Source organism: Topomyia yanbarensis, chromosome 2 (genome assembly GCF_030247195.1).
Source record: "Topomyia yanbarensis strain Yona2022 chromosome 2, ASM3024719v1, whole genome shotgun sequence".
NCBI lineage: Eukaryota > Metazoa > Arthropoda > Insecta > Diptera > Culicidae > Topomyia > Topomyia yanbarensis.
The window spans coordinates 5,967,579-5,991,122 of record NC_080671.1 but is presented as its reverse complement, the minus strand read 5'-3'; the positions used below and the strand labels follow the sequence as shown (position 1 = coordinate 5,991,122).

The following is a 23,544-nucleotide window of genomic DNA, read 5'->3' as shown; positions in this document are numbered from 1 at the left end:
AAAGTGCGCCATATCATATTTGTTTTGATTTGGACTGAATTGTTTTAGATTAATAAAAATGTCAACCATTAACGGCATTATAACGGCATCGCTGACTACCGCTTACGGCTTACAATTACAGGGTTTTTAGGCCCTAAAGCATAGCTTCATATACCCATACAGGTCTATTTTAATGCTTAATGTTCGTAATGCTTATAAACATTCGCAAAGCTTGTATAAAACTTATAATCATTTACAAAGCTGATATACAGCTTATAAACATTTGTGAAGCCCATATAAATCTTATAAACATTGGATATCTCTTATATAGTCAATATGCTGCGCTACTTTAGTGCTTAGTGGTTTACTGGTTACACCTGGTCCATGACTCTTTGGAATTCTGCTGGAGATGAAGCCGCTCCTTGAGGCGGTCTATTGTACGTGTACAAGCCTTGAATAGTATTAATCGTCACGTCACGTTGTGTTAATAGGTGTTTCCTCTTTCAAAATGAGCTCACCTTTAAATCCCACAATGGGATTTGAAAAATCTTTGTTGAAGGAGGCTGGCAGCACGGCGGCGCGATAGCTGGCTTGTTTTTTGTATTCGTTAATTGAACCGTTTTTTCGAGTGTTAACGTGGCTTTCGAACGCGAAGTGGTGTTTTGTTGTGTGGGAGGGAGACCCCTGCGAATGCTGAAACTGGAGCTTGATTGAAATACTCCAGTGGGGGGATAAAACCATTAATTTCCGAAATGTCGAAAGTGTACAGTGACAAAATAGTATCGTCAGCAAATTTGTGTGGGGGCGCCTATTAAAAAATTTTGGTTTGTGTTCCTAAATCCGAAATATATAGGCGTACATGAGGCTGTGTGTTTACTCCCGATGTCTCTCGGCCTTATCAACGGCGATAATTGGCTCCATTAAGTGCCAGAAAAACGATAAGTACACGTTTATTTCTCATATTAACATAATCTCATATCAACAATATTGGCACCGTATCAGTGCGAGTTACTTCAACAGAAGGAGATCGCCCCTCGGCTCAATCGATGTGAGTGCTTGGAGTAATGTGTGTATCGTGTTGTTTTTTATATACGTGGCGCATGCGAGTGTGTGTGATACCAGCGACAGTGTGCAGCGACCATTTTCGAGTCATCCAATCCTTCCTTGTCGTGTGGTGGCACACACACACCCAGCCCTTTCGTGTCCCAACTTGTTGACTGGTACGTTCTCTTTTACTTTCTCTTCCGCTGGCTGTTCGGCAGTGTGTTCATTTGCCTTCGACTCTGCATGGTGTGAACCATTTGCGAATGCTTGATTGGCGATTTGCGGCAAAACCAAAATTAGTCATGCGATACCTATGATTCAGCTCATGAACTGGCAAAGTGATACAATTTGCTTTTTTTCACCCGTAAGTGAGTCGTAGCTTACAACAAAATCTTCATTATCTTCTCGGAAAAAGCTAACCACTGCCAAAATATGAATGAAACGAGTAAGAAATTTAGTTTTATTTGCAATTACTCTGAAAGTACAGCCATTTGCAACTATTTGACTCATATATTTCTTCGAAATGTAATCGGGGTATTATTGTGGTTATAAAAAATAGTTCCATAAATAAAGTTCCAACTCGAAACCGAGACCCAATCAGCACCATTGTCAAACTCCTATATATTTTGAACTACGTAGGAGATTCAGTGAAGACTATCGGAGAGAAGGATCGGCTGTGCATGATACAAAGCTGACACTTTCCTATTAGCCGGATATATTCTTTCCTCGCGTGATCTGGAGAGTTTCATGAATTTACACCATCTCATGAAGGTTTAGCTTAACTTAGGACGAACGGGAAATGCTGTTGCGGCGGCTACGGTGCTCAACAAATTACATTTCGAAACAACGCGCATATAGCTCTGCGAATAATATTAGAAACCACTATGTTTTACACTCTTTTCGCAAGATGTTTACTCATCATCTGATAAAATGATGATTTTCCTCCATTTTCATAAACAATTATCAACAAATTGATCGGTAATTTGGCGTTTAAAAGTCATTTTTTTACCAATGTTTACAGAAAATATATGCATTATGACAGAACAGAATAAAATCAGCAACACTTTCCTTCCAGCGCTATCTGCGAGCGGTTTCAACGTAGAATCGCCAATTGAATGCTTGATGATTGAGTCGTGGTGGCTAAAGGGGGTGGGGAGCATGGATGGACTCTTGTTGATTGTGTGTTTGGCGATCATCGGCACACTTGCCGTTGGATTTTACTGTTAGACTCAATCGACGTTTGGTGTTTGAAAACGATGTGTTAAGCGGGCCTTACACGTTCAATATTTTCGTCAATACTAGAGAGGATTGACAAAAGTATTGTACGTGTAATGGAAAAAAAATTATTGACGATGTGGATTTCAAACGGGACTGAAATATTGTAAAAATATCGTCAATACTGGTATTGACGAAAATATTGAACGTGTAAGGGCCACTTTATATTGAATGTGTGCTCGGACGGGCTTGGAGAGTGAGTCTCTTTCACTCTCCCGTTGCAGGTTCGCTCGTATATGTGTGCGTTTCGAATCATTCGGCATGGAATGCTGATTGCTGACTGTAGTCTGATAAGCATTGTCTGTGCGCGTGACAGAACGAAGGGATGCATATGAGGTTTTTTTTCTTTTTCTTTTCGTTGATCATTTATCAACACACTCGCAGTTGGCTATATTTTGCGGTACTCATTTGTCGGTTGATTTCGTGTATGAGATGGTAGATGATAGGTTACATAGCGGTGCTTTTTGGACCCTTGTTTGGCCGGGGTGACACTTGCTGCTCGATAGGATTTGTATAGAGTACTAGCTAATACCCATCGCGCGTTGCTGCGATTTTCAACGAAATAGGAGGAAACCACAATTTGTTCCAAAGCGCCATCTGGCGGGAAGATAATCTCCAACTAATAGCACACAAACACGCCCCATAACAAATACCTACTGTGTATAAATTTTTACGGAAATCGGTTAAGCCGTTTGGTAGTCTATAAATCATATACATACAAACTTTGACTTTTATATATATATAGACTTGCCAATCTGTAACTGTATTAGTATGTTCAACGGTTGTTTTCCTCCACCTGTCATAGATGGAGCAAAATAAATCGAAAATAGCTTTTCGGTCGGATTATTTTCATGTTGGCATATAACCAACCGGAATTGTACGTCCCCCGAATAAGTTTTACGGCGAAATAGAGCATTTCAACACCATTATAAATACTTTACGAGAGCTATTTCTAACGTTTAAATTGGCTGACAGTTTTATATATGACAGCTGGAGGAAAACAAACCTCCAATTAGTGTGTGTGAAATGATTTGCATAGAAATCTATTGTTTATAGCCTACCATTTCGGTACGGTACCGTGTCTCCTTAGTTAACCGGATCGTCATGTGCAACTCGCCCAGGTTAAAATGCAGCTTCAGTTCACCTTTCAGCTCGTGCACAGTCCTGATATCATCCTGGTCTCTACACATAATCACTGTCTACGGGCTTAGAGCTTTAACTTCTGCCCTTTCACCCAGTGATGTGGTAATAATCTCTCGTATAGTTGAGCTGTTAATCTTGGGGTCCTCCTTCAACTCGAGTATATGTATGTAATTGTGTATATGTGTGTATGTATGTATACATGTATTACAATGCGTATATGTATGTAGGTATTTGTATATGTATGTGTGTATGAATGTATGTGTATATTTTTTATGTATACATGTGTGTATCTACGTATGTATATATGCACAGGAAAAAATGGAAATTTGAATTTGTTTTTATGCACATGTTTGGAGCGTGAATATAAATGTAGAATTGCGTTCCACCACAAATACACATAAATTGTCGTGCTTTCTTCAACGAATTTCATTATAGTTTTACACGTTGATTGAAGATTACAGTTGCATTAAACGGGATGCCAATGCACTTTAGTGTATTTTTGATCCAGTGTTGTTGTAAAGTAAATGACATGTAATATTATACGAACGAGGGTGTAAGGTCATATGCTTTTTGATGCTCCCATTGGGTGCATCGAATTCAATTTAATTGTCAATCAAATTTTTGATTCAAGCTTTGTATGTTTACATTCGTATTGATTTACATGTCGTTTAGATTTCATTATTTTTTGGTGTGTATGTGTATATGTGTGTATATGTAAATATAAATTTTCAAAAAAATGGTTGCATTATACACGGGATTGTTTTGTAGTGCACACATATAATCTATTAATGTGAAAAACTGACACTTCTGGATAGAAGTCGGATCTTCCTCTAATTACAGCCCCTTGAAGATCTCCAATGGATCAACTTACACAAGTCCAACAGGCAGTGACACCAGACTAAGAGAAACGAAAGCGCTGAGGAAAACACGGAGTCTATCGGTTCTTTTTTAGTATTTCCCCTTTTCTTTCTTAAATAAGCAGGAGTTCAAAATATGTGGATGAGAGTCAAAGGAGACATAAATTGGAGATAGAAATGAAGGTAGAAAACTGCAAAAATGGTAAGTTTTCTAGTACACATATGTTATGTTATATATACAAATTGAACCAACATACTAAATACGCGTCGATTTCCTGCTTAAATGGAATCGAAAGTCTTACTGTAATGTTACAATCCAATTGATACAAACATTACAGTAAGGCGGGGCTAGTTGATGGAACGATGACCTCGGAACATGTCTGGCACTGTATACACGAAATGGGTCATCGGAAAGTCAATTGAGCTAACACCTTCCTAAATCCGTGAACCAAGTTATTTGCATGAATGTTTAAATACATGCAAACATCTTTTTTCTGTGAATCACTACCAGCTAGTGGGAGATAGGATGGTTAACACACACACACATGTAATTTTCATATGACTCATGTAAAATTTATGAATGAGTAATTTGTTTTTCCACATAAAAATTAGAGTTGGTTTTTTACCGTGTAAGATAAATTTAGTCAACAGTCATTTCGACCAGTTTTGGTTCGAGCTAATAATAGGATGCCCTAACTTTATCTACATTCGACGAGTTCGTAGTCGAGCAAACCGCATTGGCCTATCTGAGTTTAACTTTGTTTACCTTCTTTATTTTGCTGTTTTGAAATATCAGATCAATTTTTACTAGAAATTTAGCCATAGATGGTTTATTTTATGTTCAACTTTTCGTAATTAAAAAATGCCAGCATCATGCACAGTCCTGGATTGCGAGCTCAAATACAACCATGCAGTTGACGTATCGTATCACAAGTAAGTTTCTGGTATCGATTAAAAACCTCACGGTTCTATATACATATTCCCTGAACACAGATACCCACTGAATAAACCAGAGCTGCTAGGCCAGTGGATTGCTTTCGTAGGTCGAGGCCCGGAATGGCTTCCGACCAAGTGGAGTGCGATTTGTAGCCGACACTTCAAACCTAGTGATTTCAAAGATTGTGTCTACAGGTTGGTCGATATATTGTGAAAGCGTCAAGATAAATTTTTGCTGATTTAACGAATCATTTCAGAAAGAATTTGATTAGTACAGCGATTCCATCAGTTAGAATCAAGCACCAAACACCGATCGCTGAACTTATCACCGAGAAGGTGGACGAAACTAAGCAGTGGGAATCCGGGTTACATCGCGAGTCGCATGTTGAAGGGCCTGAAACGGAAACAGATCCAGAAGATCTTTCCGGAGGAGAAGAGACGCAACTATTGGATATGACCTGCAGGCTTTGTGGTATTGTTTTCAGCAAGTGGTGCAAAGGGTTGTTATCTGATTTCCACCAACATGCTTCACTGATTGCAAAGTGTTTGCAATTCATCAATTTGGATTTGGTCAATTTTCCCACAAAAGTGTGTGCGAAGTGTTTAAAAACGTTGAATGGATTTTCCGCCTTCCACGATAATGTAGCGAAGGTTCAATGCGATTTAGAGCGGAAGTACAGTACCGCCTACGAGCACTACTCTACGAATGTGCCTATCGTGGAACCTTCCAGAGTGTTGAAGATTAAGCAGGAGCCGCTGATGAATATTAAAGAAGAAACAATCGATTCCGCAGCGAAAAGTAAAGAGATACCTGAGATAACGGAAAATACACTGATCATCAAGAATCCGAACATTACAAATGACAAGAATAAGATTCTTTTGTTTAACAAACCGTCGGGCGATGTTCAAAGCACAAAACAAACTCGAGAATCAAAAAACTGCGAGATTCTCGAGATAGTAAATCTGTATCCTCCGATCGTGGACATTACGAGTGCAACAATCCGAGAGGTGCAACCGTACGAAATCACTTTGCCCTCGTCCCTATCCAACTTTAATCCGGTAGCACCACAGATTGTTCATTTGAAAACGGAAAATACAAACGAAAAAGAGGAAGATTACGAAGGCTATACCGGATATTTTCAGGACTTTCTTGCAGGTTTTGCAACCTGGGAAGAACATAGCTATTCCAAACTGCCCGTCCAGGCAGATGACAACAAGGATGAAGTTTTTCCATCACATGAGCTAGAGCCAATGGAATCTATTAATTTGGATGAATCGGCAACCGTTAGGGTGATTCATGTAGAATTGCCATCCGTTTCGCCACCAGATTTAAAATATCTTTGTTCCCTGTGCAACCAGTACAAATTCCAATCGCGGAAAAATCTGCTAAGGCATCGAATTGTAGTATGCTCTAGTAGGAAAAGAAGTCCTTATCGATGTTTGTATTGCCAACAAAAGTTTTCACGGTGGATTAATAGACAAACCCACCTAGCAGTGTGTCATCGAAGAACATTCCATCGATTGCGCAAATGCGAGAAAGCAAGATTGGTTTTAGCGGGCAGATTAGCACAAAAATTGGAAATGCTACCCTCATCAACAGCTGATGGTACAACAAGCGTACATCAACAGCAGCAGCAGCGATCAGATCGTCACAATTGCACCCTGTGTGATAGATCGTATTCCAGACTGTATAACCTTAAGCGGCATATGGGCAGGCACAGACCGAGGGATCAATGGAATCACAAATGTGGCGTCTGTCAGAAAATTTTCGACAAATTGTTTGATCTGAAGAAGCACTTTCAGCTTTCGAAGTGCATGGGAAGTGGCGAAGAGGCGAGTGTTGGATATTCGGCCGAAAATTTGGAGGAGTGCAACGGAAGCGACCGGATGCTACAGACTAGTGGTGGGGCACCCGATCGGTTGCTGTACGTTTGTTCCACGTGCAACAAGCAGTTCAAGTCATACAACAGTTTAAAAGTGCACGAAAGCAATCATACAGGTAGTTTTGCATGGCAAAAGAAACAAAACATGTTAGTTAATATAATTTTGATGGTCTCTTTCCGTAGGTCTTAAAGTGTTCGTTTGCGAAACTTGCGGGAAACGATTTGGTGGCCAGGTTAACCTGTCTCAGCACAGGATGACTCATGTGGATGTTAGGCAGTTTGGCTGTAAATTGTGTCCCAAGGTTAGTTTTGAATGCTGAAAAAATCAAAATAGTTTACCCTGATTTCTGGACTTTTTTTTAGGTTTTCAAACGAACCGGTGGCTTAAGTCAGCATGTGAAGGCATTCCACATGAAAATCAAACCGTACCAGTGCACCGTGTGTCGTAGAGATTTCGCCCTTAAAGCGGATATGACTCGGTGTCGTCACTCCAAGTTGAAAGACTTTGGATGAACGTACGAACGTTATCCGCGATAACCGAAGACGTCAGTTTATGGGCAGGAGAAATTACAAGGAAAGAGTATTTCAAAAGTCGTTTTAATATCGTGGTAATTTAATTTAATGCTTTGTTCACTCTCAAATACCATAAATAAACTACAAGTAGTGATATTTAATTTTATGTTTATATAATATGCACTTACCGATCACCAAAATCGATGATCACCATTTAAGAGTTCTCGAACCGAGGCTTGGTACTGGTCGCATTTCTCCAGTCCGTTCAGTGTAACGTTATAAAGAATACTGCTAATACGCTGCCAAGGTTATCTTGCGCATTCTACGCCTAGCCGAGTAGTTTTTCCTTCTTTTGCGTTTCTGTGCGTTTGGAGTGCAAACGTTTGCATTTAGCATCAGTCGCAGCTGAGGGAAAGGAGTTCCCAGCACTTCGTGAGACATCGAAAAAACCCAGGTGTCCTCATATCTCAGAAACCAGTGCTGGCTTAATAAAATTCTGCTACTGTGGTCCGAATTTTCACAGCTTTACATCCACTTGGGTTTAAAGTTTTTTTTTTAAAAAAGAGGAGGCAAATAACCCTAAGGTTGAACCCTCTTTATTCGAAATAAAGAAATGTTCTCAAAGGTCATCGATTTCGGAGCAGACGCCGCACTCGCTGGCTGTTTGCATATAAGAAAGTTGTACGTGGGGAAGGCGTTCAAAGAGACTCAAAAACGAAAACCAAGATCGTGTACCTGAAAATCTAAAATCCATTCGGTTACGATTCCTGAATTGTTCGGCGACGATGATGATAATTGGTTGGCAATGACTGAGCAGTGCGTAAGCCTCTTGTACCTGAAGGCATAAAATAGACCCCACTTGCGGTCCTTAGCTTCCTGCCCAGTAACTCCTAGCCCTGGCCTCCTCGTGGCGTCGACTGGGATACGTGTAACCTTAGTGAAGATCGGGTAACCAACCCCGGTGGGAACTTTGGTCGTATGCTGGCAGGGAAGGGGGGGGGGGTTACCCTTCTTCGGAAGGTGTAAACCTGTCCTGGTGCCCAGGTGGGACCTTAAGCAGTCCTGGCACGATGGCCCACCGGCGAGACAGGTGGCTGGCGTAGGCCCTATAAGCCGCCCCTTAAAAAACCCACATAACGAACAATACAGAAAAGAATACGACCCAGAACAATCACAAAAAATCAAATCGACCACGTTCTAATCGACGGTAGATTCTTCTCGGACATCACAAACGTCCGCACTTATCGCAGTGCGAATATAGATTCGGACCACCACCTGGTTGCAGTATGCTTGCGCTCAAAACTTTCGACAGTGCATAGCTCTCGTCGAAGCCGAACGCCGCGGCTAAACATCGAGCGGCTACAGGATGGCAGAGTGGCTCAAGAATACGCGCAGCAGTTGGAAGTGGCACTACCAACGGAAGAGCAGCTAGGCGCAGTTGCCCTTGAAGATGGCTGGAGAGATATCCGATCCGCCATAGGTAGCACCGCAGCCACTGCACTAGGTACGGTGGGCCCGGACCGAAGAAGCGACTGGTACGACGGCGAATGCGAGCAGTTAGTCGAAGAGAAGAATGCAGCATGGGCGAGAATGCTGCAACACCGCACGAGGGCGAACGAGGCGCGATATAAACAGGCACGGAACAGGCAGAACTCGGTTTTCCGGACCAAAAAGCGCCAGCAGGAAGACCGAGCTGTACCGCGCTAAAGACACACGGAAATTCTACGAGAAGTTGAACCGCTCGCGCAGGGGCCACATACCACAGGCCGACATGTGCAGAGATACAAACGGGAATCTTCTCACGGACCAGTGTGAGGTGATCCAGAGGTGGCGGCAGCACTACGAAGAACACCTGAACGGCGATGCAGCAGACGACGAGGATGGCACGGTAACGCACCTGGGAGCACGCGCGGAAGACATTACACCATCGGCTCCGGATCTCCAAGAAATCCAGGAGGAGATTAGCCGGCTCAAAAACAATAAAGCCGCTGGGGTTGACCAAATACCAAGCGAGCTACTAAAACACGGTGGCGAGCCACTGGCTAAAGCGCTGCACTGGGTGATTACCAAGATTTGGGAAGAGGAGATTTTACCGGAGAAGTGGATGGAAGGTGTCGTGTGTCCTATCTACAAAAAGGGCGACAAGCTGGATTGCTGTAATTACCGAGCAATCACCCTGCTGAACGCCGCCTACAAGGTACTCTCCCAAATACTATGCCGTCGACTATCACGAATTGCAAGAGAGTTCGTGGGGCAGTACCAGGCGGGTTTCATGAGCGAACGATCTACCACGGACCAGGTGTTCGCTCTTCGTCAAGTACTGCAGAAATGCCGCGAGTACAATGTGCCCACACCATTTATTCATCGACTTCAAAGCCGAGTACGACACTATCGATCGAGATCAGCTATGGCAGATTATGCACGAGTACGGATTCCCGGACAAACTGACGCGATTAGTGAAGGCGACGATGGATCGGATGATGTGCGTAGTACGTGTCTCAGGGACGCTCTCGAGTCCCTTCGAATCACGCAGAGGGTTACGGCAAGGTGATGGTCTCTCGTGTCTGTTATTCAACATCGCGCTGGAAGGTGTAATAAGAAGAGCAGGGATCGACACGAGTGGTACGATTTTCACAAAGTCCGTTCAGCTACTTGGCTTCGCCGATGACGTTGATATTATTGCACGAAACTTTGAGAAGATGGAGGAAGCCTACATCAGACTGAAAAGAGAAGCCAAGGGCGTCGGACTTGCCATCAACACGTCGAAGACAAAGTACATGATAGGAAGAGGTTCACGAGAAGAGAATGAGAACCGCCCGCTTCGAGTTTGCATCGGAGGCGACGAAATCGAAGTGGTTGAACAGTTCGTGTACTTGGGCTCACTGGTGACCGCCGACAATGATACCAGCAGAGAGATTCGTAGACGCATCGTGGCAGGAAATCGTGCTTACTTTGGCCTCCGCAAGACACTTCGGTCGAACAGAGTTCGCCGTCGTACGAAGTTGACCATCTACAAGACGCTGATTAGACCGGTAGTTCTCTACGGGCACGAGACCTGGACCATGCTCGTGGAGGACCAACGCGCACTTGGTGTCTTCGAACGGAAAGTGCTGCGTACCATCTACGGTGGAGTGCAGATGGAAGACGGCACATGGAGACGGCGAATGAACCATGAGTTGCATCAGCTGTTGGGGGAGCCGCCCATCTGTCATACCGCGAAAATCGGACGACTACGGTGGGCCGGGCACGTAGCCAGAATGTCGGACAATAGTCCGGTGAAAACGGTTCTCAATTGCAATCCGACCGGTACAAGAAGACGTGGCGCGCAGCGAGCACGATGGATCGACCAGGTGGAAGACGATTTGCGGACCCTTCGCAGACTGCGTGGCTGGCGACGCGCGGCCATGGACCGAGTGGAATGGAGGAATCTTTTGTATACGGCACAGGCCACTTCGGCCTTAATCTGTTAATAAATAAATAAAAGATGACAATGGGGATTCGACAATTTAAATAAAAATTGATGTTCTTCAACAGTATTTCTAGTACGAAATTTTCTTGAAACTTATTGAATATATAGTTTTTGTAGGTATTTCTAAAAAACCTGAAATCATTTAACTAAAAATTCTCCACAAGTGTAACGCAATTATAACTTTACTTCTCAAAAAGGAGTTAGCAATTCTACTCGATAATATCATCAGTTCTAAATTTAGAAGAGCATCATCAACGGCAGCAATGCTGCGATAAAATCTGGTAACAAACAGGAATAGTACTAATATTACTAAACTATCCGTCATATCTACTACCGCAGATATCTTGAGCGTTTTTTTCAAAACGTCATATCTGCAATGAGTTACTCTCTGTTTATACTTTCTCTTTCGATTTTTACGGCGTCACTATAACACTTTTCACTTATTTTACAGTACAGATCGAAAGACGGTGGTTTTAGCTAGCATATTATGCAAAGAGCTGAGGGATAAATGTTAAAGTGACCGAATTATTAACAGAAGAGAAAGTAAACAAAGAGAGTAACTCATTGCAGATATGACGTTTTGAAAAAACGCTCAAGATATGTGAGATCCTCTCGAGATTTTACGACACTTTCATCCCAGTAGTGAGTGCTGAACACATTGCCGTCTGCCAGCGATAGAATCATATCCGTTGACGGATAGAGCAGCGGAAACAATTTCTTTGAAGCAAAAGTAGACGGTTCATTATTATCATTGAACCAACATACCAATACATACGCGCCTAAAACCAATCTGCCCCAAGTACAGCAACATTTGTTCAGGCGACCAAAAAAAAAAAAACAAGCGCTCGACCGACTATTATGAACGTACGGCGACAAGCGCTCAAAGATTATAAATCACTCTCGTTTGCACATAACTCTAACGCACCAATGCACACTGGTCCAATATTTGACTTGAACCGCTGCAAAAGGAAATAGAAAAAGTCGTCGCTCATGACACTCACGCTGCTGTTCAAGCCGTCGCTCATGCAGTTGCTCTATCCAGAGCATGCGGTAAGAGAACGAGATGCGTGCATGTTTGATGTTGAACCAGTCATGGGAAGACAGAATTTTTTTGAAATTCACCCGCTCGGTATGCTAGGTTAGTTTATCGTTCGGATCAAATTATCAAACTTTAAGGTTTGAAGATTATTACTTTCATTTAAATTAATTTGTGTTGTGCTGCTGTATATTTCTTTTAACTAAAATGGGTTTCGGGTCGTCAGAGTTTGCTTACCTGTTCAATGAACAGGTTGAACGTACCGACCCCCCTCTGGTATCTGCAAATATCTCGTTCGCCTCATTGTTAACCGGGACAGCACCCCATACAGCATGATCTGGTACTTTTGCAATCCGCTGGTAACCTGTCATCCCAAGTTTCATATGCAAACTTTGGTAGATCTAATAAGACAACCTATAGAGTCGTGCAAGTCGCATGGGTTTGGATGTGTTATTGTCCAAAAAGGAAACAAACTAAAAAAAGTTTTTTTTTAATTGTTTCGGGCCTAAAAACTCACGGTACTATTCTGCATCAGGATATGCCTTAACCAGCACACCCCTAAAGATATTTTTGCATGGATGCAAAATGGTGATATTTTAAGGGGTTTTTATTTTTTTTTTATTATGGGGCCGTACACAAATGATGTAGCTTTTTTTCGGCGATTTTTGACCCCTCTCTCCCCCTCGTAGCATTTGGTCATAAAATTCTAACCTCCCCCTCGTAAATAGCGTTGCATTTACCTTCCCCCTCCACCTCGTCCCATGCAACGCGCCCGGGTGATGAAAAAAAATTACATATGTTTTTCAATTATTTTAAATACATGTCCTTTCAAAATGTTTGACGACTTTTATCAACATTTTCATTATAACAGCAAATAGATCTTTCTCGTCAAAAAAATTTATTTGCTCACATGCTTCAATTTTCATCCTTGAATCGATTCTGCCTATTGACGCGACGATTTGGGGGCTCTAACTAATGAAAAAAATCAAAAATTCCGAGAAATGCCCAGTTAACCCAATATTCTCATGCCTCATCTTACCTCGCTTCCCCATACTATTAGGTTTTACACCAACCGACGTAACCCCACAAAATGAGCCGGATGAACTTCGTTTGACAATTCTCGGTGGTTTGTTTACATGGAAGTTACGTGAGTTCGAATGTAATAGATGAGCACCCGTTGCACTCGCACTCACGCAACTGACAAGGTAAACAAACCACCGAGAATTGTCAAACATGAACTTTATTCACCATGAGTTCATTCGTATCGTCATCTTGTAGAACTCAATTACACCATTTGGATGAATTTCGCGTGGGGAAAATAAAAAAAAGGCACGATGTAAGAAAAAATGGTGGTAACGTTAATAGTATTCGAGTGTGTCAGTTTCTTGACGCGAAATTAAGCATGATGGCCGGGTCCGCGAAACGGAAACAGTTACATTATAAACCTACTAGAACGAAACAAGAAACTACGTGTTTTTATTTTCCTTTTCACTCTTTATGCCGGTTTGAAAAAAAAATCTTATACATTGTGAATGTTTCCACCTTTCTATACTACACCGTGTTGTGGATGAACTCGCTCTCAAGAAGTAGAGAAGACCACAGATATGAGGCTTATGTAGAGATGCGCGATGCACATACATACATTCTTCATAAATATTAATTTTGAATGACACTTGCTGCGAACAACATGTTCATCGGCTCAAGAATCAAGGCGTTTTCGAAGTTCATGTTTGTGTATAGTGCGAAATACTTAAAAAATGCATTCATTAAAACTACACGTTACTCGATGTTTACAGAAAACTCCTGATTGTCAAAACTAGCAGACAAGATAAATCCCGTGTAATCAAATTTATTCTTTGTTTCTTTCCGCGCGTCTTCATATTTTAATCATCGTCTTTGGAGAAAACAAAAACAATCTACTGATAAATGGTGGAAAAATTCGATCGTTGTCGGATTATGTCGAAAATCACTCGATTTTGGAAGAACACCGATTGATCCTACGTTCAACAATGTGCAGGTATGTTCTTTTAGGCATTACTATATCGCGCAAGATGTCTAATGAAATGTTAATTTCAGGATCAGCTACACACGGCTTTACGTCGATTCGCGTTCCCAAAGATAATCATGACTCCGTATGAGCACTATAGTCCTGGAATGAGTTTGTGAGGTCTTTTAATGTACAAAGTGTACTATGAACGGAATGACTACTGGATGAGTGCAAACCGTCATTCACGCCTACATCCAAAGCTAAAGGTATAAAGTGTCGCATCGGATTTTACATCAAGACCTCAACCCGTAGATCTTACTGGTGGATCATAACGGTCACGCACAGCTCGCTTATTTTGGCCTGGCACGGTCGTTCAACTTTACTATACTGACTTATAGCAACGAAGAATAAACTCTTGTGCGGCGCTGGGGATTTTTTTAATGAAATTTTACGCCACGGAATCTATTCTGGCAACCGATGGTTTGCGATTCTACCAAGCGAAAGGTACTGCCGTACTTCGATAAGGCGGAGTAAACATTGAAATAAACATGTTCTCTTTGTTAATTTTTTCACTGCTTTTGGGAAAATGTCCGTTATGCCATTTATCGTAAAATTTAAAAACTTGGATTTATTTTACTATCTTCATTTAGATATCTAGGTATTTTTATTCTGATCTTAGGGGAATCGTATGCGAAAAAAGAATCTCTGTCATAAAGGAAATAAACGGAAAATCGTTTAATTTGGGATAACTTGTTTAGTAGGTATTCTTGTAACTTATTATTTCTAAGACCGCCAGAGATCTTGTATCTTTCTTAGCCATGATTGTAGAAATAAATTGTCTTTTGAGAAAATAAATTTAGTCACTTGCGGTCAACGGAAATAAATCTTGGCTAAGTGGAAAACATTTTTTGTGTATATATTTCTTCCTTTTTCTTGTTACCTTTCTCTGATACTAGTCGTACACTAGCAAGATACTGTATTAAAGAATCACTATTACAATTTTCATTGTATTGTATCCATTGAATGGCAGACTATTTAAACGAAACAGAAAAATAACCAAAAGCTTGTTTATCCTACTTCAACTTATTCATTTTATTCATAATATTATTTCCACCCAGCCATTGAAGTATCAAATCACAATTGTTCCGAACGGTTTAACATCGTTTGGTTTTTTGTCGACTGACTCCAACGACTTTCGAGCTGATTCTTGGCGAGTGACAGTTCTTGCTATTTTTCATCTTCCTCACGAAACTTCTCAGCCCTGGAAAACATTCGGGGCCCTATTCTCACAGTCACGTCACTTGGTGACTAGAAGGAAATTTCCTTCTAGTGACTAGGTGACGTGACTATGAGAATAGGGCCCTCGATAGCTATCAGCCCGGCCGAATTGGCCTTGGTCATTCTTAATCGTGATGTTCTTGTCCTTGCTGGTACTTTCTTCCCTAGCTGACTCGTTTAGAATTCCATTGGTGTATAAGAGGATGTAACCTCAATCGTGGATCGCGATGCTTGGTGATAATGTGCGCTTGGTTCGATTGCATGCTGTTATCAAACCTTTTAAGGGCTGGATTTGTCAGAGGATCTTTCCTAAATTTGCGCCTAAATTCTCCTACGAAGTATGTTCGATATGATTACCTAAGTTCACTCGTCCCAGATGAGTATCTCCGGCAGTAGATCGTACTTCGAGCTATGATATTCCATCAATAGTCAACTTAGGAACGAATGCTCCGCTATCTACATTTCGTTCTCCGTTCAAATTCTTTTCCAATCCGTAGGCTAATGCAGCTGCCGTCGATCCATTAAAAATTTATTCGCATTACATTCAAACTGGCGATTGTTTCAGTATCCCTTGTAGTCTTTAGTATTATGAATTTTATTACTCGCTTTTAATCCTGTTAGTTTACACTTCGGTTTTTCGATTGATGTGCACCGGGATAGTTCTGTGCACTGGTTTTGCACTGCACCGGTGCACTGCCATCGAAAACGGCTTGTTCGTCAAGTCACATTATATGGATTGACTACTTACTCTTAGTCGCCAGGGGTTCCTCGACGGCCTCATCCCAGTCAGCTTTTTGATTAACACGTAAATCCTTCGACACAATTCACCGCCAGTGCCATTGGGCGCAAATTCAGTCCTTGCAGCGTTCCGACCAGAGAAATTAGTAAGGAGTGAGTGCAGCCCCTCTCCAGCAAGTCCCTCTGCGGCACTTTTCTAACTGTTCAACATATTCTTCTGTTGCTGCTCAGAAATACTCTGGATAATTCTTCGTTAGCAGTTGTATCGGTTCGAATAAATTCAACTGGAAACGGTTGGTCAAAATATCGCTGATCGGACAAGACTAGATGTACACCAGATTTTGGACAACTGTGCCAATTTGCGGTCCTGGGTATTGACTCGACTATTTTATAAATCGGACGCACTCTTTAAGAATCGTAGAAGCACACTATAGGTTCGGTTCGTTTCCTTTTTGAAGCGGCCGGATGATTGCGTTGCAAAAATGTTTGTGTGGCTGAATATGATGTCCAAGGAATACTCAGCATGGTCGGTGGGTTGTTTTTCTGCATCTGAGACCAGGTCTGTGATGCTGCGCCCACACTCTTGCTTTGGCACTGAGCTGATAGTCTAGCTAGATTTTTAGTCAATTCACAACTTAGCAACACCGACAGGTAATAACACTAGCACAGAATTCAAACTGGTATTAGGTATGTGAAACAAATACGTTTTAGTTGAATCCTGACAACCACTGACCGTAACGTGCAAAAGGCCAGTTTGTCGCTGAAAAAACCCTAAATTGGCTGGGAAAAAAACTGAACTTGACGTCGTTCTTTTGTTTGTTGTAATCGTGGATAGCGGTGAACGGGTTATTTGATGTCAGATTGAATCAAAAGGTCGTTGATTTTGCGGCCAATTTAGCAGCAAACACTGTTCCGTGGTTTCATCGTAACCTGGTTCTTTGTAATATTGTTGTAATATTGTCGGAAAAGGACACATAGCTGGGAGTTATCCGGTTTCCTCGGTCGTTGGAATTTTGACTTTGTTGACAAAAAGTTAAATTTGACAAAGCGAGGTTCACTCAGTTTGTTAACAATTAATAATGAATGTGGTATTGCTATTCACCCAGCCTCCTGGCAACCCTATACCATCATATGGAGTTTGACAGCGACCGACATATATGGGGCGTTATAGCTATAAAGCCCCAAACAAAGAATTATGTTCGGCACTATGCTCGATATTCAAGCATTCCACACGACGGTTTGCATCTTGTGGGATGATTTAATATCATATCATTCAGAAAATCGACATTTTGTAACTAAATACAGCTTCTAATCATTCGGTTCAAAATCAATGTTTTGCCTTTCATGGCAGCGATGCTGGCTGTACAGAGACGTCGTCCTTGACAGGGAGCTGTATTCACCACTTCATTTACAGTGTTCCCGATAAAATTATCGAAGAAAATCCAAACAGTGCTGCCGAAACGTATATTTCGCGTCTCACCATTCTTGAATTGGTGAAAAAAATATTCAACATCCTTGCATTTTGAAATTTTTAAAATTTAATGAAAAATCCAAGGATCGTCCTAAGAATCTAATCTGATCGAAAATGTTTATAAAAATAAGAAATCTATTGATAAAAAATAAGAAAAAGGGGGGTTAGGTCTGACGAGAAAGGTCTATTGCGTGCAAAATAAGCCCATTTCATGACAAATATAGTGTTAATAGTTTTGTTTTGAATTTTATATGTTAAGGAGACAAGTTCTCTCAGTTCACAATTTAAATTCATTTCTGTTGGAAATGGAGGATCATTCAAAGCAATATTTGAGATTTTTTTGTGGCAAAATGAAAAGACATGCACAGCTTCGGCTTTTGATCTTTTATTCGCTATTTATCGATAATTATGAAAATGATTTATTTTTTCGAAAATTCAAAATGGCGGCTTCAAAATGGCGTTTTTCTTGAAACCATGTTTTTTTCTGCTAACGTCAAGAATAGGTCTTGTTCTATTGATCTGATTTCCTTTATTCAAAAAATGGTTGGAAGCATGGGGCCGTACACTAATTACGTAAGACTTTTTTAGAGATTTTCAACCTCCCCCTCCCCCCAGATAAGAGTTCGTAAGATTTTGGTGAACTCCCCTTCTCCCTACATAAGATCTTATCATGATTATCGTAATTATAAAAATCGAATTGTTAATTCATCAAATAATAAGATAGCGAGAACGATATGTATAGAATTATTACAAGAAAACTCATGACAAAATTTAACTGTAATCATCTGCAGAATTTTAATTGCATGCCAATCTCGCCCAGTAAAAAACTGTTGTCAGATATTCAGTAACTCAAATTTGGTCCACATGATCTGCTTTGCTATATTCCACTTCCTTTGAATCTATTTTCTTGTGATGTAGAATTTAAAAGAGTTTATAACCTCTTCTGGCATGAATTTATTCTGAGTTCCAGCTGTGACGCTTATCGTACGCATAGCTCCGAGTTAACCATCTTCGAATTTTCTTGAATTAAAATACAGTTCACACTGTGGAAATATTCGACATTCAAGATCTTTGACAATCGCATGTAAGAACATTTTCCAGATACCTTGCGGGTTTGAATTGAACGTTTGAAAAGAACGAAGTCGGTCTAACAACACGAAGGGTATCAACACTTCTTAACTTGTAAGGCATATTGTGACTCCAGTTCCCGAACAGAACAATGTACATTAGAGTGGGACATGGTTATATGAAAAAAATTAAATTTGGCTCCGAGTAACTTTTTGGGTCCCATTTAGCTCCCAGAACAACTCTGCAAATTTTTAACTCGATCGGTGAAACTATATTTTTGCGCCCACGGTTTAAAGTTTACATGGGATTTCGTATGGGAAAATTGTCTTTTGCAAATTAATTCTTCCAAGAGTCGCCCGTTATCTCCTAAAAATAAACAGACCTCTGATTTTTATAGGAAATTTGTCAAGGAAACAAAGTCTAGAAGACTGCAAAACGATCTGATGCCCTGAAAATTGATGAAAATTTCACATTTCATAGCATCACTGCTTCTGACGGTTTTATTATATACAAAAGTTTTAACTTTCTCTTATTATGTACAAAAGAAGCCTCAATTTATCCTTCAAAACCTTGCGAAGTGGCCAAATAGTATAGATAAACGATTTAGATACGTTAAGAGAGGATTAAAACAAAATTGCGTATAATTGGACAACAAACAGCAGTGGTGCTAGAAAAGATGAAAATTTTATCAATCGTCAGAGCATCAATCGGTTTCTGCTTAATAACTTTTTTCTCAAGCATCAGATCGTTTCGTGGTTTTCGAGACTTTTTTTCTTTGTTAAATTTCCTATACAAGTCACATAACGATTTATTTTTAGGAAGTATTGGGCGACTCCTGGAGGAATTATTTTGTACAAGTTAACTTTCCCATACAAAATCCCATGTAAACTTTAAACAGTGGGCGCAAAAATATAGTTTCACCGATCGAGCTAAGAATTTGCACAGTTGATCTAGCACCCAAATGGTACCAAAAAAGTTGCTCGGAGCTGGAATCTATTTTTTGTCCCACCCTAATGTACATCCAAGAGCCAAAAAAAAATACTCATATTGTTTGATATACAAGGATTATATGGTACAAATGAAAATAGTTCCCTTTTCTTATTAAAAATAATATTTTCCTTATGTATTTAATTTTTTAAACTTGTTTTATATTACGTAAGAAAGGACAAACCCTCCCTCCCCCTCAGATAAGAATTTGTAAGATATTTTGAAACTCCCCCTCCCCCCATATGCCCTTACGTAATTAGTGTATGACCCCTTATATACTTTTTTGCCTGACAGATTACAGTAAACAAAGAGACAAATTTAATTTTTTTTAACGTGTATAAAATTTGTTTTTTTTACATCAAAATTTATTGAAATTAGGTATAAGTTATAGAAATGTTTATCTAGTTTTATAAATTACATTCATTTCTCATTTCAGTTTACTACGAGAGGCCATGCACTTGACAAAGTAGGACGATGTTTCGTGCGCAGGGGCTGACGAGATCCGCCATTTTGAAGCCGACATTTTAAATTTTCCTCAAAAAATCATTTTCTAATTATCGATAAATAACGAATAAAAGATCAAAAGCAGAAGTTTGTATGTCTTTTCGTTTTTACACAAAAAATTCTCAAATATTGCTTGATTTTCCGCTGTGTCAGAACTTTGCGAATAAGGGCAAGTTCTTTTCATAATCCGTTCGCGGCTGACATGTTTTAGTCTCTCTTGCCATTCAGTCTTAGGTACGGAGATATGCCTTGATTGGTGGCTCCGGTTTCTGTCGCTTTCTACGACATGGGAACTACAGTGGAACAATTGGCCGAAATACTTCAACTTGTCGGCCTCTAGGCCGATTTAGATTGTCAAATGATAATAAATCGGGGTTTTCCACCTTGTACACACGTTATGAAGCACATCAGATTGATCGCATAAACTGCGTTTTACTGCTCATATTTATAGATTCGATTAATTTTGATGTTTCGCTTAGACAGCATTTTGTACTATAATAAAACTTGTTTACGTATTACTTGAACTACTTTACATTCTATTTGACAACATTAACCATTAACAAAACTAAAATGTTCGCATCATACATCGTTGACGACGGACGTAGACAATCCCTTCTCACGTCTGATTGATAGAAATAATTAATTGCATTTAGATCGCTTTCGCAGAAACTGCAGTAAATATCCTCTAGCACTAACAGAACGTGAAATACACTCACATTTTCCCATCCGAGACGTTATTGCACCGCTGCCAAAATACACGACAGTCGACAGTGAGATCCGATACGAAAATAGCACGTGCAAAATAGTTTAGCAAAACTGCAACCGATTTTGTCAATCATTTTCTCATCCATTTTCAACTGTGACCGTACATCGCGTGCGTGATTAGCTTTAATTTTGAATAGGCGAATTTTTGAACGAAAGTGAGTTGAACTGTATAAAAGTTTACAAACGTGGAACTGCTTCATAAAATTGCGCTATATTCCTAGTAGGACTAACGATTTTCATCGTAAAACTATTGCATGATTGCATAACTATCAACGAGAGCCGAACTAGTATCAAAGAAGTAAAATTTGTTATGATTTGAATTTATTTCAGCCAGCATGGGCCATCATCCGGAGCCGAAGACGTACATCTCGGACAAATTGCCAGAAGGGTTGCGTAAAAGCATGCAAACCTTCCAGGCCAAAAGTTCACTACCGGTGTTCCTGAAGGGAGGTCCAGCTGATAGAATCCTTTTTCTTAGCACTTGTGCTCTGTGTGGCGTTGGCATTCTCGGATGTCTCAAATTCATCTACCAGATGGGATTCACCGGTAAGAAGAGTGATTGATATTATCGTTGAATATAGGTAATAAAACAGATTCGTCATGTATTATGAAAACTTAAACGTTTCATTTGATTTTCGTCGAATTGTTCCTTTTGATAAATTATGTAATTGCAGAATAATAACTTAAAAATAAACTTCGAACGTTTTGAAACCAGAAAGAAAGAACTTGGTTGATTGCGTTTCGATTATAATAGCACCTACTCCAACTCGATTGTTGTTTTTCTACTATTACGGTTATTATTATTACGCTTATAATGTTACCCTAAATGCACCGAAATAAAACATCCGATGGTCTACGGTTCCGTCTTGCTGGAGTGGAGTTTCTCGATAGAGAAAGAAAGTTGTTCTAGTTTGGCGACCAGCTTTTTCATGTTGTTTTGGGACTGCACCTCACTGTTGCCGGCATTGTTTCCGACGGCCGCCGAGGACGACTCGTTGCCCAGGTCAAAGTGGAGTTTAGCGAGACTTTCTTGTTGCTCGCGAATGCTTGTCATCTGTTCCATTGTGCAACCGGAACCTACGGAAGAAGCACGTTGAAATGAAAGCATATTTTAATTTATTCGTTGCTGGATGAGATACTGGGAAATGAATAACTTTACTCACCGAACGCTTTCAGCTTGCCCGAGTGAAAGTCGTCGAGCAGTCCGAGCAGGGCTCGTTCCATGTGCCGAACGTCCGGTACTTCTGAGACGAAAGAATGGTGCTTTAGTGGACGCGAGGTAAAGCTGTAGCTTTTATTCAAACTAATCGAACTGCTGTTGGCGGTAGCTGCATTCGAAGAAGCTTGCCAACTGCTGCTACTGGCCAGCGACTGATTGGACGATTTCTGCTGTTGGCGGTAAAGCCGCGAGCTGATCGGAAGACTACTACTGTCGATAGAACTGATCACACTGGACGGTGTGAGATCTATCACATCAACGCACAGAATCCGAAATTAGCCAGGAAAACCAAGGGCAAACGAGCATACGAGGTGCAGAAATCATAATGTGGCGATACATAACGAAACATGAAAAATAAGAGAACAGAGGAAAACCGAAAATTACTATTACAAAACTTAAAATGTAACAATATTAAGCCAACATAACGTCCAAGCTGTTACCGCTCAACGTAAGTGATAAGGATCATTAAACTAGCGTAACAAAGATTGAAGTATGCACAACTCACCCCTTTGAACCTTCTTCGGTTTTGCTTTTGCATCCTGCCCAGCTCGACGCTCGTTGACATAGTTCAACCGGGCTGTAGGATGGGCATCACTTTGAATCGCTTTCCCGATGCTGGCCGTGTAACTGGTAGAATTGTGACTGCGACTCGTTTCACTGCTCGAGAATACCTACGAGCAGAAAAAGTCATCAGTTTAAATGTCGCACTAATCCAACAAAGCGAATGAAAAACAACAACGATGACTCACCTTGCTGCTGAGCACGGGAGAAATTGGTGTTTGGATGGATTTTGCCTGTCCACTTGAGGATAGATTGGTGATAGTTGCCTGGTCGTCCTCCTCGTCGTTTGAGACTAACTTCTGACGTTCGACTGCCGCATCATCGCATTCCATCGCTGTGGTGGTCGTCGTCGATGCGGCCGCTTGGGTGGGGTGAACACGAGCAATTTTAGTGGCCACTGATCGTCGGGTATATAATAATCACACAATTTTCAACATTTTTTCCGTCACGCAACTTGCAATCTGGCCTGACGATGGAGCACACAGAGATAACAACAAAAACGTTGATTTTTTTTTTATTTACCAAACTTGACTGCCAAAATTGAGTGCCTCTCTCTCTCTCTCCCTTTCTTTGTGAGGCGCGGTGAGTGCCTATACTTAAGGGGCAAGTAACCATTAAAAATCAACCATCTTTGAAATAAAAATTCCGTTTTTTCCACTGTGCTATATTACTCTGTGTATGGTGAAAATATTGGATGAATTGAGTAATTTTTGGGGGTGAAGCGCGCCACAAACCTTTTTAGGCTCATGTATGTATACGATCGGCTCTCTGCTGATGAAAATTAAAACAAATCTTGAGCGTTTTTTCAAAACGTCATATCTGCAATGAGTT

General features: G+C 40.7%; 3 protein-coding genes and 1 long non-coding RNA gene across 6 annotated transcripts; 3 read left to right on the top strand and 1 right to left on the bottom strand.

Annotated features, from left to right (window-relative positions):
* The first annotated feature begins 5,036 nt into the window (after positions 1 to 5,036).
* On the top strand, positions 5,037 to 7,791 carry LOC131681839 (zinc finger protein 799-like). Its single transcript, XM_058962893.1, has 5 exons — positions 5,037 to 5,231; positions 5,292 to 5,429; positions 5,492 to 7,233; positions 7,301 to 7,419; positions 7,481 to 7,791. The coding sequence occupies exons 1-5, from the start codon at positions 5,161 to 5,163 to the stop codon at positions 7,628 to 7,630; spliced, it is 2,220 nt and encodes a 739-aa protein (XP_058818876.1). The 5' UTR covers positions 5,037 to 5,160; the 3' UTR covers positions 7,631 to 7,791.
* Positions 7,792 to 13,726: 5,935 nt separating this feature from the next.
* LOC131683029 (uncharacterized) lies at positions 13,727 to 14,686 on the top strand. Its single transcript, XR_009304329.1, has 2 exons — positions 13,727 to 14,152; positions 14,212 to 14,686. It is a non-coding gene; the product is annotated as an uncharacterized LOC131683029 (long non-coding RNA).
* Positions 14,687 to 20,872: 6,186 nt separating this feature from the next.
* On the top strand, positions 20,873 to 21,553 carry LOC131681732 (uncharacterized). 2 transcript variants are annotated; one of them, XM_058962715.1, is made up of 2 exons: positions 20,873 to 21,088; positions 21,268 to 21,553. In XM_058962715.1, the coding sequence occupies exon 2, from the start codon at positions 21,269 to 21,271 to the stop codon at positions 21,494 to 21,496; it is 228 nt and encodes a 75-aa protein (XP_058818698.1). In that variant the 5' UTR covers positions 20,873 to 21,088; position 21,268; the 3' UTR covers positions 21,497 to 21,553. The 2 variants fall into 2 exon arrangements, with proteins under 2 accessions (XP_058818698.1, XP_058818697.1); XM_058962714.1 differs by having other exon boundaries at positions 20,896 to 21,088; positions 21,264 to 21,553.
* Positions 21,532 to 23,237, bottom strand: LOC131681731 (coiled-coil domain-containing protein 28A). 2 transcript variants are annotated; one of them, XM_058962712.1, is made up of 4 exons: positions 22,902 to 23,237; positions 22,658 to 22,823; positions 22,097 to 22,399; positions 21,532 to 22,010 (listed from the first exon to the last, which is right to left on the bottom strand). In XM_058962712.1, the coding sequence occupies exons 1-4, from the start codon at positions 23,043 to 23,045 to the stop codon at positions 21,787 to 21,789; spliced, it is 837 nt and encodes a 278-aa protein (XP_058818695.1). In that variant the 5' UTR covers positions 23,046 to 23,237; the 3' UTR covers positions 21,532 to 21,786. The 2 variants fall into 2 exon arrangements, with proteins under 2 accessions (XP_058818695.1, XP_058818696.1); XM_058962713.1 differs by having other exon boundaries at positions 22,097 to 22,174; positions 22,902 to 23,236.
* Positions 23,238 to 23,544: the final 307 nt, after the last annotated feature.

Excerpts from the sequence above, each read along its gene's own strand:
- LOC131681732 (XM_058962715.1), top strand. The coding sequence starts at position 21,269 with ATGGGCCATCATCCGGAGCCGAAGACGTACATCTCGGACAAATTGCCA.
- LOC131681731 (XM_058962712.1), bottom strand. The coding sequence starts at position 23,045 with ATGGAATGCGATGATGCGGCAGTCGAACGTCAGAAGTTAGTCTCAAAC. Across the intron at positions 22,400-22,657 it reads ACCGAAGAAGGTTCAAAGGG|ATCTCACACCGTCCAGTGTG; the intron begins GTGAGTTGTGCA and ends TTGATGTGATAG. Across the intron at positions 22,011-22,096 it reads GGGCAAGCTGAAAGCGTTCG|GTTCCGGTTGCACAATGGAA; the intron begins GTGAGTAAAGTT and ends CTTCTTCCGTAG.
- LOC131681839 (XM_058962893.1), top strand. The coding sequence starts at position 5,161 with ATGCCAGCATCATGCACAGTCCTGGATTGCGAGCTCAAATACAACCAT. Across the intron at positions 5,232-5,291 it reads GTTGACGTATCGTATCACAA|ATACCCACTGAATAAACCAG; the intron begins GTAAGTTTCTGG and ends CCCTGAACACAG. Across the intron at positions 7,420-7,480 it reads GCTGTAAATTGTGTCCCAAG|GTTTTCAAACGAACCGGTGG; the intron begins GTTAGTTTTGAA and ends ACTTTTTTTTAG.